Source organism: Rhinolophus hipposideros (genome assembly GCF_964194185.1).
Source record: "Rhinolophus hipposideros genome assembly, chromosome: 1".
Classification (NCBI taxonomy): domain Eukaryota; kingdom Metazoa; phylum Chordata; class Mammalia; order Chiroptera; family Rhinolophidae; genus Rhinolophus; species Rhinolophus hipposideros.
The window spans coordinates 75,775,139-75,789,363 of record NC_138047.1 but is presented as its reverse complement, the minus strand read 5'-3'; the positions used below and the strand labels follow the sequence as shown (position 1 = coordinate 75,789,363).

General features: G+C 34.1%; 1 protein-coding gene across 1 annotated transcript in view; it reads right to left on the bottom strand.

The window, feature by feature from the left end:
- The window catches only part of BANK1 (B cell scaffold protein with ankyrin repeats 1), a 336,084-nt gene that overhangs the window by 225,303 nt on the left and 96,556 nt on the right, over positions 1-14,225 (bottom strand). The window contains exon 6 of the mRNA XM_081062310.1: positions 4,310-4,415. Within this exon, the coding sequence (XP_080918436.1) occupies positions 4,310-4,415 (106 nt within the window). The remainder of the gene's footprint in view (positions 1-4,309; positions 4,416-14,225) is intronic.

The following is a 14,225-nucleotide window of genomic DNA, read 5'->3' as shown; positions in this document are numbered from 1 at the left end:
AATGACAGGAAATCCTCACATATCAATAATCACCCTAAATGTAAATGGACTGAACTCACCAATAAAGAGACACAGAGTAGCAGATTGGATCAAAAAACTAAACCCAACCATATGCTGCCTACAAGAGACACATCTCAGCTACAAGGACAAGCATAGACTCAAAGTGAAAGGGTGGAAATTGACACTCCAAGCAAATGGTACCCAGAGAAAATCAGGCGTAGCCATAATGATTTCCGATGAAACAGACTTCAGGGTGAAAAAGATAACAAGAGACAAAGATGGACATTTCATAATGGTAAAGGGGACTATACAACAAGAAGACATAACAGTCATCAATATTTATGCCCCCAATCAGGGAACACCGAAATATACCAAGCAACTACTAACAGAACTAAAGGGAGAAATTGACCAAAACACAATTATACTAGGGGACTTAAATACATCATTGACAGCTATGGATAGATCATCCAAACAGAAGATAAATAACGAAATCGCAGCCCTAAATGACACATTAGATGAATTGGACATAATTGACATATATAGAGCACTTCATCCTAAAACATCAGACTATACATTCTTTTCTAGTGTACATGGAACATTCTCAAGGATAGATCATATATTGGGACACAAAATCAGCCTCAGCAAATTTAAGAAGATTGAAATCATACCAAGCATATTCTCTGATCACAAAGCTTTGAAATTGGATATCAACTGCAAAAAGAAAGCAGGAAAAAACACAAATACATGGAGATTAAACAACATACTTTTAAAGAACGACTGGGTCAAAGAAGAAATTAGAGGAGAGCTCAAAAGATACATAGAAACAAATGACAATGAAAATACATCCTACCAAAATTTTTGGGATGCCGCGAAAGCAGTTTTAAGAGGGAAATTTATATCATTACAGGCCTATCTCAAGAAACAAGAAAAATCCCAAATAAATAATCTCATGTTACACCTTAAAAAAACTAGAAAAAGAAGAACAAGCGAAACCCAAGGTCAGCAGAAGAAAGAAAATAACAAAAATCAGAGCAGAACTAAATGAAATAGAGAATAAAAAGACAATAGAAAAAATTAATGTGACAAAAAGCTGGTTCTTTGAAAAGATTAACAAAATCGACAAACCCTTGGCTAGACTCACTAAGATAAAAAGAGAGAAGACACTAATTAACAAAATCAGAAATGAAAAAGGGGAAGTTATCACGGACACCACAGAAATACAAAGGATTATCCAAGAATACTATGAAGGACTATATGCCACCAAATTTAATAACTTAGAAGAAATGGACAAGTTCTTAGAAACATATAGCCTTCCAAGGCTGAACCAAGAAGAAGTGGAAAATCTAAACAGGCCGATCACCAGTAACGAAATTGAATCAGTCATCAAAAACCTTCCCAAAAGCAAAACTCCTGGACCAGATGGCTTCACCAGTGAATTCTACCAAACCTTCAAAGAGGATCTAATACCAATCCTGCTCAAACTCTTCCAAAAAATTGAAGAAGAGTCAGTACTCCCTAACTCATTTTATGAGGCCAACATTACCCTGATACCAAAACCTGGTAAGGACAACACAAAAAAAGAAAACTACAGACCTATATCTCTGATGAATACAGATGCTAAAATCCTAAACAAAATTCTAGCAAATCGAATACAACAATGCATTAAAAAGATTATTCATCACGACCAAGTGGGGTTCATCCCCGGGGCACAAGGATGGTTCAACATTCGCAAATCCATCAATGTGATACATCACATAAACAAAATAAAGGACAAAAACCATATGATTCTATCAATTGATGCAGAAAAAGCATTTGATAAGATACAACATCCATTTATGATTAAAACACTTACTAAAATTGGTATAGAAGGAAAATACCTGAACATAATAAAGGCCATATACGACAAGCCCTCAGCTAATCTCATAATTAATGGTGAAAAGCTGAAGCCCTTTGCTCTACGTTCAGGAACACGACAAGGTTGTCCCCTATCACCTCTGCTTTTCAACATAGTGTTGGAAGTCCTCGCCAGAGCTATCAGGCAAGAGAAAGAAATAAAAGGCATCCAAATTGGGAATGAAGAAGTTAAATTGTCACTCTTTGCAGATGACATGATGCTATATATAGAAAACCCTAAAGACTCCACCAAAAAGCTATTAGAAACAATCAATGAATACAGTAAAGTTGCTGGCTACAAAATCAACGTACAAAAGTCCATTGCTTTCCTATATACCAACAATGAAATCTCAGAAAAAGAGATAGAAAAAACAATTCCTTTTGCAATTGCAGCAAAAAGAATAAAATACCTAGGAATAAACTTAACCAAGGATGTGAAGGACCTATATGCTGAAAACTATAAGACATTTTTGAAAGAAATTGAAGAAGACACAAAGAAATGGAAAGACATTCTGTGCTCATGGATTGGAAGAATCAACATAGTTAAAATGGCCATATTACCCAAAGCCATATACAGATTTAATGCAATCCCCATTAAAATCCCAATGGCATTTTTTAAAGAAATAGAACAAAAAATCATCAGATTTGTTTGGAACCACAAAAGACCCCGAATAGCCAAAGCAATATTAAAAAAAAAGAACAATACTGGAGGTATCACACTCCCTGATTTTTCCTTGAACTACAGGGCTACAATAATCAAAACAGCTTGGTATTGGCGGAAAAACAGACACATAGACCAATGGAATAGAATTGAGAACCCAGAAATAAAACCACATAAATATGGACAGATAATTTTTGACAAAGAAGCTAAAAACATACAATGGAGGAAAGACAGCCTCTTCAATAAATGGTGCTGGCAGAATTGGATAGCTACGTGCAAAAGAATGAAACTGGACTGCTATCTGTCACCATGTACCAAAATTAATTCAAAATGGATCAAAGACTTAAGCATAAGACCTGACACAATAAACTGCATTGAAGAAAACATAGGTACTAAACTTATGGACCTTGGGTTCAAAGAGCATTTTATGAATTTGACTCCAAAGGCAATGGAAGTAAAAACTAAAATAAACAAATGGGATTATATGAAACTGAAAAGCTTCTGCACAGCAAAAGAAACTATTGACAAAATAATGAGGCAACCAACTGAATGGGAGAAGATTTTCACAAACAGTTCCTCTGATAAGGGGCTAATATCCAAAATATACAAGGAACTCATGAAACTCAACAACAAAAAAACAAACAACCCAATTGAAAAATGGACAGAGGACCTGAAGAGACATTTCTCCAAAGAGGATATACAAATGGCAAATAGACATATGAAAAAATGCTCAACATCACTAATCATCAGAGAAATGCAAATGAAAACCACAATGAGATATCACCTCACCCCAGTCAGAATGGCTTTCATCAACAAAACAAATAGTAACAAGTGTTGGAGAGGCTGTGGAGAAAAAGGAACTCTCATACACTGTTGGTGGGAATGCAGACTGGTGCAGCCGCTATGGAAGGCAGTGTGGAGGTTCCTCAAGAAATTACGAATAGAATTACCATATGACCCAGCAATCGCTCTCCTGGGTATCTACCCCAAAAATATAAAAGCATTTCTCTATAGAGACACGTGTACGCCAATGTTCATTGCAGCTTTGTTTACGGTGGCCAAGACATGGAAACAACCAAAATGTCCTTCGATAGATGAATGGATAAAGAAGTTGTGGTACATATACACAATGGAATACTATTCGGCTTTAAGGAAAGATGATATAGGAGCATTTGTGACAACATGGATGGATCTCGAGAGAATAATGCTAAGTGAAATAAGTCAGACAGAAAAAGCAGAGAACCCTATGATTTCACTGATATGTGGTATATAAACCAAAAAGAACAAGACAAACAAATGAGAAACAAAAACTCATAGACACAGACAATAATTTAGTGGTTACCAGAGGGTAAGGGGGTGGGGGGTGGGTGATGAGGGTAAAGGGGATCAAATATATGGTGATGGAAGGAGAACTGACTCTGGGTGGTGAACACACAATGGGATTTATAGACGATGTAATACAGAATTGTACACCTGAAATCTATGTAAATTTACTAACAATTGTCACCCCAATAAAATTAATAAAAAAATAAATAAATAAATAAATTTGTGCAGTTTTAGGGCTTGTGATTCAAAAAAAAATTACCAAATGAACCTTTAAAAGTTTGCACTAGTGTGGTCTCTCACAAAAGGATGGAAATTGTCTAAAATATTTAATCAGCGATTCAATTATATCATTGGCTATAATATTTATTAAAGGCTTACATACAGTGAAATATGACATAAAAATAATTGATGCAGTTGGTAAATACTCACATTCTTTTTGAGAGCAGATTTCAGTTTGGAGAGATCGGAACTCATAACATGGTATCTCTTGTTTGAATATGGATGTGAGTATATCATCAAGTTCTTCAATGTCATTCTGGTTTCAAACAGAAAGAAAACTTTTTATAAGTTCAATCATTTACATAGAAATTAATCTCAGTGCAATATAATAAAAATTATTAGCTGGAGTAAATATAGCATGATCTTAATAATACTATTACCATATTTTAAATACTAATACAAAATATTAGGGGTTTGCCTAAAAATCAATGATTAAAATAATAGAAAAATAATGCAAGAAATAAAAGTCTTTGCTTTGGCATGGGTAACTTTACTTAAATACTTAACTAATTGTAAAAGAGCATTGTAGCAGGTCAATAATAATCCTGAAATTTGTTTTAATAATAGATTTTGGTAAAATATGTATTACATTTTAACAAATAAAATAATAAAATAATGAACCTGGTTCTTCAATTTAAGGGTTAGAAATGGGATATTCATATAGAGTGTTTTATTTCTGTGCTGAAGTGAGAAAGAACATTCATCCTGGTCTTCTTTTTTCCTCCTTGCAGATACAGAGTAAGTAACTGTATGTCTACAAAATTGCCCTAATCTGAGCATTTTAGGAGGAGTTTAGTAGAATTCAAGAGTTGTCGTACTGATGGCCTAACCTATTACAAAGACCAGCATTCTTTTAAAATCGTGTTTTGTGAAGCTTATTGATAGGGTAGGTACGTAGATAGAAATGAGCAGGAGAAGGAAGGCAATTCCTTTTAGAAAGCCTCTTGCTGTAGCTTCTACTTGCATCAAGACCCATTGCAGCTGCCCAGCAGAATTCCAGGCTTACACATACTTCTAAATAAAAAAAAATGCATTGTTAAATGCAGGAGAAGGGAGAACTAGACACCTCATGGGGGAATAATGAGAGATAAGAGAAGGGAGAGGGGGAGGCAATTCTATCCATAGAGATAAAAACCCTCACTCGATACGGAGAGGCTGCTTCTCTCTCTTTGATCAGCCGGCTCCATGTCTCGCAGCGTACTCACTTTTACAAATAAACTTCTTACAAATAAACTTCTTGTATACACACACACACACACACACACACACACACACACACACACACACACAGAGTCTCTTGACTGAATTCTTTCCTTCAAGAAGATGAAGAACCCAGATACGTCATTCTCAGTAACATTATGACTGGTACCAAATTGACTTGATGTATATATATATATATAGATGGTTATAGCTGAGGAGGTAGGCCAATCAACAAAGCCATGGGGTGGAGGGAGGACTGTGGAACAAAGGTTCCTGATTAAATTTTTTGAAATGATTTCCAAATAAAATCAGACATACTGCCAATACATAGAGAAATTAGATGGCTGAGTTGAAAAAAAAACATATTTTGTTACTCTATTTCTTAATTTTTCTATAATCTGAATGCCTCAAATAGACAAATGGCTCAGGGCGCAATGGTTTTCTGTGTCCTGCTGAGAAGTTGAGAGAGGGATTGTGTGGTGAACACAATGTTTAGATATAAATGTGTTGAATCATGATGTCGTATACCTTAAACTAGTATAATATTGTATGCCAACTATACTTAACTTAAAAAAAGTAGTTGGGAGAGAGGATGAAAGTCCTTTTCTCAACCTATCGCTATATAATGTAATAATACTATTACCATATTTTATCGCTAACATTAGTTAGTGATAAAACCTAATATTAATCTACTTAATGCTATGGACTATGTGGAACCTTCAGCCCTGGAATGAAAAACAAAAAAGAAAAAAGAAAAAAAGGGAGGGGAGAGAGGACAATAACTCTGCCTTCAGAAATTCACAGTCATGTAATTACATATGGGCAATAAACTGACTTCTAAGTACAACGAGGTATGACAACTAAGTTCGTGAACTTGCTTCAATGATGTTGCTAAACTTTTTTGATACTAGAGGAATTATTCACTATGAATTTGTAGCAACTGGACAAACAGTTAACCAAGTTTACTATCTGGAAGTGCTGAAAAGACTGCGTGAAAAAGTTAGATGAAAATGACCCGAACTTTTAGTCAAAAATTCATGGCTCGTATATCATGACAATGCACCAGCTCACACGGCATTGTCTGTGAGGGAGTTTTTAGCCAGTAAACAAATAACTGTATTGGAACACCTTTTCTACTCACCTGATTTGGCCCCCAATGACTTCTTTCTTTACCCAAAGATAAAGGAAATAGTGAAAGGAAGGCATTTTGATGATATTCAGGACATCAATGGAAATATGACAGCAGCTCTGATGGTCATTCCAGAAAAAGAGTTCCAAAATTGCTTTGAAGGGTAGACTAGTCACTGGCGTTGATACATAGTATCCCAAGGGGAGTACTTTGAAGGTGACTATAGTGATATTCAGCAATGAGGTATGTAGCACTTTTTCTAGGATGAGTTCGCAAACTTAATTGTTGGACCTTGTATGATAGAAGGTCCCTATGGGTTAGGTACAGAGTGGGAAAAGGGAGATGGCTCAAATACACAAAGGAAGGAATGGCCAGGAAACACTCGATGGAAGAAATGACCTAAACTGAGATTTCCATGCATACAAGGAACATTCTGGACTAACTGAACAAATTGCTTACAGTCATAGAGACATTATGAAACATGACCTGGTGAAACACTTTAGAAATTTCTGTAAGACTAGAATAGAATAAGAGAGGAGGAAGTTGTCATGTCAAAATGTGCCTTGTATGCCTGACAAAAAGTTTATAATTCATCCTGTAAGCACTGTGGATTTGCCTACAGCTTATGATGCTTAACATGAAAATGTTTATGCAGATTAAATTAAATTTATTTAAGTTGCAGCACAATTGATCTCTGTGTAGTTGAATATTGATATTGAATGAATGAAACCTATTATATAAATAAAGATGTGACAACTTTATATTTGTCAGTAATTACTCTTTTTAAATTGAGGTATAATTGACATACAACATTATATTGGTTTTAGGTATACAATGTAATGATTTAGTGGTTGTATATATTGATATATCAAAACGATCACCACAATAAGTCTAGTTAACATCAATCACCATACATAATTAAATTGTATTTTCTTGTGATGAGAGCTTTTAAGATTTATTCTTTAGCAACTTTTAATTATACAATAAAGTATCATTAGCTATAGTCAGCATGCTGTACATTATATCCCTAGGACTTATTTATTTTATAACTGGAATTTTATAGCTTTTGACTACCTTTACCCAATTCTCCCACTCCCTACTCCCTGCCTCTGGCTATCATCAGTCTGTTTTCTGTATCTGTGAACTAGGTTTCTAGGTTTAGGGCTTTTTTTCTTGTTTTCTTTTTTTTTGGTTCCGCATATAAGTGAGATCATACAGTATTTGTCTTTCTCTGACTTATTCCCCTTAGCGTAATGCCCTCAAGTTCCATCCATGTTGTCATAAATGGCAAGATTTTATTCTAGATATACCACATTTTCTTTATTCAATCATCTATTGGTGGACATGTATGTCTTGGCTATTGTAAACAAAGCTTCAGTGCTCATAGGGGTACATATATCTTTTTAAGTTAGTGTTTTCATTTTCTTTAGACCAATACCCAGAAATGGAATTACAAAATCATATAGTAGCTCTATTTTTAATTTTTTGAGGAAATTTCATACTATTTCCCATAGTGGTTGCACCAACTTGCATTCCCACCAATAATGCATAAGGGTTCCCTTTTCTCGACATCTTTGCCAGCTCTTGTTATTTCTTGTGTTTTTTATAATTTCCATCCTAACAGGTATAAAGTGATATCTCATTGTGGTTACCCTTTTAATCTTTCATGAAGTCTTTGACAGGAGCAATGTAGCAAAACATTATTGCAAAATATTATTGCATATTGCATTATTGCAACATGTTTGCATTTTCTTTATGCTAAACCTCAAAAAGATTATGTTTTAGCTATATCAGCTAATAAAATGAATTAAGAAAACATAAAAATCCTAACACTCATTTATAAGTTTGTATAAAATTTGTGTCAATAGCCATGAGAGTTCTGCATAGCCTATTATCTTAGTCATTGGTATTTTTATATGAGGAGATAAACTTACTATTTCTTTCTAAAACTATATAATATTTAGTGAGTAGAGATTGGTGTGTCATAGAGTTACTACATTCATATATGCTAGTCATAAGAAACCTCTGGGCTCCCTTCCAGCTCTGAGATTCTGAGTCACAGATGAGAACTCAAAAGAGCAAGAGTTCCCACTCAGACCCTGAGAACTACCATTTTGCACACACAGGCACCATGAAACCTCAACATGAGAAATGCTATAGCTTACAGAATTGTTTTTTTTTTTTATAAATGCAGTAACAGTGTTCTTAGAAAAAAGAAAAAAAAAACACCTTACAATGTAGATGAAGACATTTAATTAATTAGGAAAGAATACAGATAGCCTTTCAATATTCTAGCCTACCATAACTAGTTGAATCACGTCTATTTTCAATTTAATAATCATATTATTATTATTATGTCTGTATATAGATGAATAGTATAGAAAACAAAAAATATGTGAAAAAACACAGAAATAGCTACTAAAAGTAATCTTCAAAGTATTTCTCCCTAGAAAATATCCACTAGAAAAATGCTGATTTGAGTAGTTATGCTATATTAATGTTAGATAAAGTAGACATCAGAGCAATGGAAATTACCAGAGACAGAAAGGAACATTATATAGGGATAAAAGAGAAACTCCACCAAGAAGACATAGTAATCCTTAATGCGTATGTATCAAAGCTGAAAAACACGTGAGGTAAAGACTGACAGTACTGATAAGAGAAATAGATAAATCCATAACTATAGTTGGAAATTTAAATACCTATTTTTCAAAAATCAATAGAATAGTTCACAGAAAACCTGCAAAGATATGAAAAACACTCAAACACACCATCTTATTATCCAATGATCTAACTAACAAGGATTAATCAAATATATAGAACTTTCCATCTAACAACAGCAGAATAAAGATTCTCACCATGCTCCCATGTAACAAACACCAAGACAGACCATATACTGGGACACAAACAAATGTCAACAAATGTAAAATAATTTAATTTATGCTGACTATGTTTTCCAACCACGTGGAATCAAACTAGAAATCCAAAACAGAAAGATAACAGGGAAGTCTCCAAATATTTGAAAACCAAACAACACAATTCTAAATAATCCATGAGTCAAAAGGGGGAAGGACATTTCTCAAAGGAAATTAAAAATATACATTAAACTGAATGAAAATGAAATACACATATCAAAATTTGTGGAACATATCTAAAGCAGGGCTGAGAGAAAATTTTAGAGCACATACATGTATTAGAAAAGAGGAAACGTCTCAAGCCGGTCATCTAGGCTCCCACTTCAAGGACTTAGAAAAAGAGCATAATAAACTTAAAGCAAGTAGAAAGAAGAAAATAATAAATATAAAGCAAAAATCAATGAAACTGAAAATATAAAAATAGTAGAAAATATCAATGTAACAAGATGATTTTTTTAAAGATCAATAAAATTGACAGACTTTATTTAGCCAGACTGACAAAAACCAAAAGAACAAAATACAAATGACAAATGAAACAAGAGACATCACTACAGACCCTGCAGACATCAAAAGAATAATAACGTCGTACTATGAACCATTCTATCCACACAAATTTGACAAGTTAGATGAAATGTACCAATTCCTTAAAAAACACCAACTATCAAACACACAATCTTTCCCTATTATTTCTTACTAATACATGTGAATCTACAATTTGTAATAATTAAAAGTTTAATTAAATATTAACAAACAGAAAAAAAGAAGATATTCATTACACAAAATGGAATTCCTTGAGATAAATAGCTTTTTACATAGCAGTACCCGTCAAAGTCTGATTTGCTTCGTTCTTGGATGAGCAGTGTGAACACAATTTGGGTATAATGTCATTGAGAGACTGTCTTTCAAAGGATTTTACAGCAATTTCATATAAGAAGTTGGGAGAAACTTTAGATATGTGGAATGGTATGAAAAGTTACATGTTGTAGGTGTTAAGGTAGTCTATACAATGAGACAGACTCTAAGAGATTAAGTAGTAATAGTAACTACCACATGTTGGCCTCTTATAATGTGCTAGTCTTTACATTATTTATTTATAATTTTTATAACATTCCTGCAAGGTAGATTATTTTTTTTAAGATGGCTATTTTTATAGATGTAACATTATGGTCCAAAAATCAGTAATACTCAAAAATCTCAGAACTAATAAGTAGTAGAATAAGGATTTTAATTTATGCCTTCATATTCTAAATACATTTCATTTAATACTACATTTGAGCTGTGGAAGGGAGAACAAAATCTGAAGTACAAAATAATTATGGTTTCATGATGGACACTGTAATTTCAATCATCATATCCACATTTAGGCATGCATGGAGGAGGGGGCAGGAAAGGTGCCTATTGCCAACCAGATCTATTCTTTCCATTTTTTAATTAGAAAAGCAAAAGCTCCAAAAATGTTCCCTTTTGTCTCATTGGTTAAAATAAGGGTGGTTCAAAATGTGAGAATTTGGCTTTCCCATCTTCAATAGTAGAGATATGTAAGGAAAAGAGGTTGTGGTTGGGTGAAGAAACCTATAAATTGGCTAGACTATTAAGGTAACTTTAAAAATCTGTTAGAGAAAGACAGTAACTGTCTTGATTACCAACAGAAACAATTTCAGTGACATAACCATAATAGGGTTGTGAAATATTCAATAGGAGACAAAAATCTATCAAATAGTGGCAGCATTTTACTCTTTGCCTTCAGATATCTAAAAGGGAATTCAATAGTTGAGCGGAAAACATCTTGTTCTTCTTATTATAACAAATTGCTAGTTTCGCTAGTAAAAGAAAGATCACTTTGTTTGTTGCACTGTTCCTAATGTGTGCTGCGAAAGTGAGCCAAAACAGCCATTTAAAGGGGAATTGGATAGTTTACAGAACATATCTGAACAAAATTTTGTACTGAAACTTGTGAAAAAAATTGTAGGTGAAAGAGCAAAGCAAATACTTTTTACAATTACATAAAGCCTCTTCCTTCCTTCCTTCTTCCCTTCCTTCCTTCCTTCCTTCCTTCCTTCCTTCCTTCCTTCCTTCCTTCCTTCCTTCCTTTCTTTCCTTTTTTTTTTCTTTATTAGTCAAAGCAGTTAATTTAAAAGAGTAATCTAAACTAAATAAGCGGATAGGACTAAGACAGAAGAGATATTTATTTTGCCAAATTAATTTTTCTACATTTTCAGTGAGTTGGTTCTTAGAATTTCAACATGTCTGACTACGTATGCAAAAATAAATATAGAATATAAAATTGAATGCAATGTAAGGCGTCCTGCATGTATTTTATATTTATCATTGATTAGGTCTTCATATTGTTGTAGAGTCTCTTTAAATAACTTGGATATTCTAACAAGAAGAAAATGTTTTGAGATCTGAGTAACCTGTGTTGAAATGTTTGCTCCAAGACTTATCAGCTGTGGACCTTAATAATACTTACCTGACAAAATTGCTTACGAGTTGAAATAAGTATGTACATAAAATCTCTAGTAAATATTAATCCCCTTTTCTCTAAATACTATGAAGTATGCTGTCCGATATAACAATTTACTAAAATAATAACTGTGATTCAAAAAAAGTGTACAAATCTATCAGTGAGGAGAGTTTGCTCCTTAACTTTAATTTTGCATCAACAGAACAAATAATTTAGTTTGTTTTTTTCTTCTAAATTCTTAAATAATACACATCTTTTAAATTATTTAGAATGTAGGTTTTGCTATTGCAATAGCATAAAGCATAAGGCCAGTGGCTTAAACAAGATGGATCTCTATTTCTCTTTAAAATAAAAGCCTGCAATTAGGCAGTCCAGAGTTCCCTGATTAGATCGGGCCCCAATGATGATGATGATGATGATGATGATGATGATGATGATGATGATGATGATGATATCGATGCTTTTCTGCTATATGACATCTTCATGGTCCTAGCTGCTTCATCCATCATCATTCCCTTGTTGGCTAGTCAAAGGAAAAAGTCAGTGAGGGGGAGAGCATGTCTCTACCCGTTTTCTAAGGAGATGATCAGAAATGTGCACATATGACTTTTACTGACATGCTATTGGTTGTAGCTATGTGGCTATACCTAGCGACAAGAGAGTAAGGAAAGGTAATATTTACTTGGCAAGCCATGTGCCCAGATTAAAGCTATATTACTGTGTAAGAAAGGAAAGAGAAATACTGGGAGACAGCTAGCAGTTTCTACCATCTTCATCAATCATGTAAAATGATAAACATCATAATTTATGCAAAGGCAATCTGATAAAAGTTTAAAAAATATATTATTAGATCATTCATTGATTGAAGATTGTGCTGAATTTTTCAACTTGACCCCTCTTACATAATATCAGAAAGTCTCAAAACTTTAATTTGACCAAACTTGAACAAACTCATTAATGGAGATATTTAATGACAATACTGATGAAATAAACAAAAAGCCAAAGTTGTTCTACGGTAGGCATTAGATAAAGCAGTTTCAAGAACCATGTCTTATCTCACCCTTATCTCCCCTTAGCAACCATTTTGTAACAACTTCCTCTTAAATGTGTAATTAGACAGAAGTTTTAAAACCAGCACTAACATATTCAAAGAAATGTCTTTCAAACAAGGCTTTTTTAACTGATATGATAATTTCCCGAAAATTTTCTGGAATTATTTTGTGTTGTTTTAGGCTCTCGTTTCCAAGCTAGACAACACAGAATTGGTCTCAATGTTTTCTCTTCATCTGATTTTTGTTTTCGTCCTTCCTTTGCCTTGCTCTTTCTACTTCAGTCAGAAGCAGCACTGCTTCAGCCAACAGTTCAATAACCTTCTCGAAAAGGGCTGTCCCTGTGCTAGAAGGAAGCCAGTGGCTTTGTGGGAACAAGAGGCACTAATAAGTGGGCCACTTGAGGTTGGGTGGGAAAAATGTATAAAATTCTTCTGCCCTGTCATTATTTGACCCAACAAAATATATAGTGAACAGCTATGCATCTGGCAGTGTTTTTGTTTCTGGAGATGAAACAAGGAACCAAACAGTACCTCTTCCCTTATTAACCTTGGAATCTAATGAGAGGCAGACATTAATTTGAGAAATATCACACACATTGGTATCAAATTAGAATGCAATCAGTGTTACAAAGAGACACATAGGGAGATGTGTGAGGTCAGGAAAGTTTCACTAAGGAAGAGATGTTGAAATTAAAATTTGGAGGATAAATTTGAATTAACTAGGTGAAGATAATGAAGGGAAAGGGGGACTGCAAAAGTCTTTTAGTTAGAGAAGAGCGTATATAAAGAACATGCGATAGGAGATCAGGTACTAAAAGTCCAGGAACTAAAAACAGGCCAGTGTGCCCAGAATGCAGAGGGAGAGAAATTAGAATAAGCAGGAAAGAAAGAGAAGGGATAATCGCTACAGAGCCATTGTGTTCATGTTAAAGATATTTTGTTTTTCAGTCTATACAACTGGAATCTACTGAAATGTTTGAACAGAGAATCGCATGATGAGCTCTTTCTTTTTAAAAGAACCTCTCAGAACATGGACTTAAGTAGATCCTGTGGAAAAAAACCCATGGTGGGGACCAGTTGGGAGCCTATCACAGTAGTTTAGGCAAGAGGAAAAAGTCCCTGAAGAGATGTGTAGAGAAGTGAGCAATATTTAGTAAGTAAAATTGACATGGCTTAGTGATGAATTGAATTTGTAGGATGAGGGAGTAGAAGGTATTAAGGAGACGCTTGTGTCTCAAGCTTTTAAACAGGATTGATGATGAGGATGCATGTCCTGAGTTAAAAAGACTGGGACTTAAAGAAAAAGC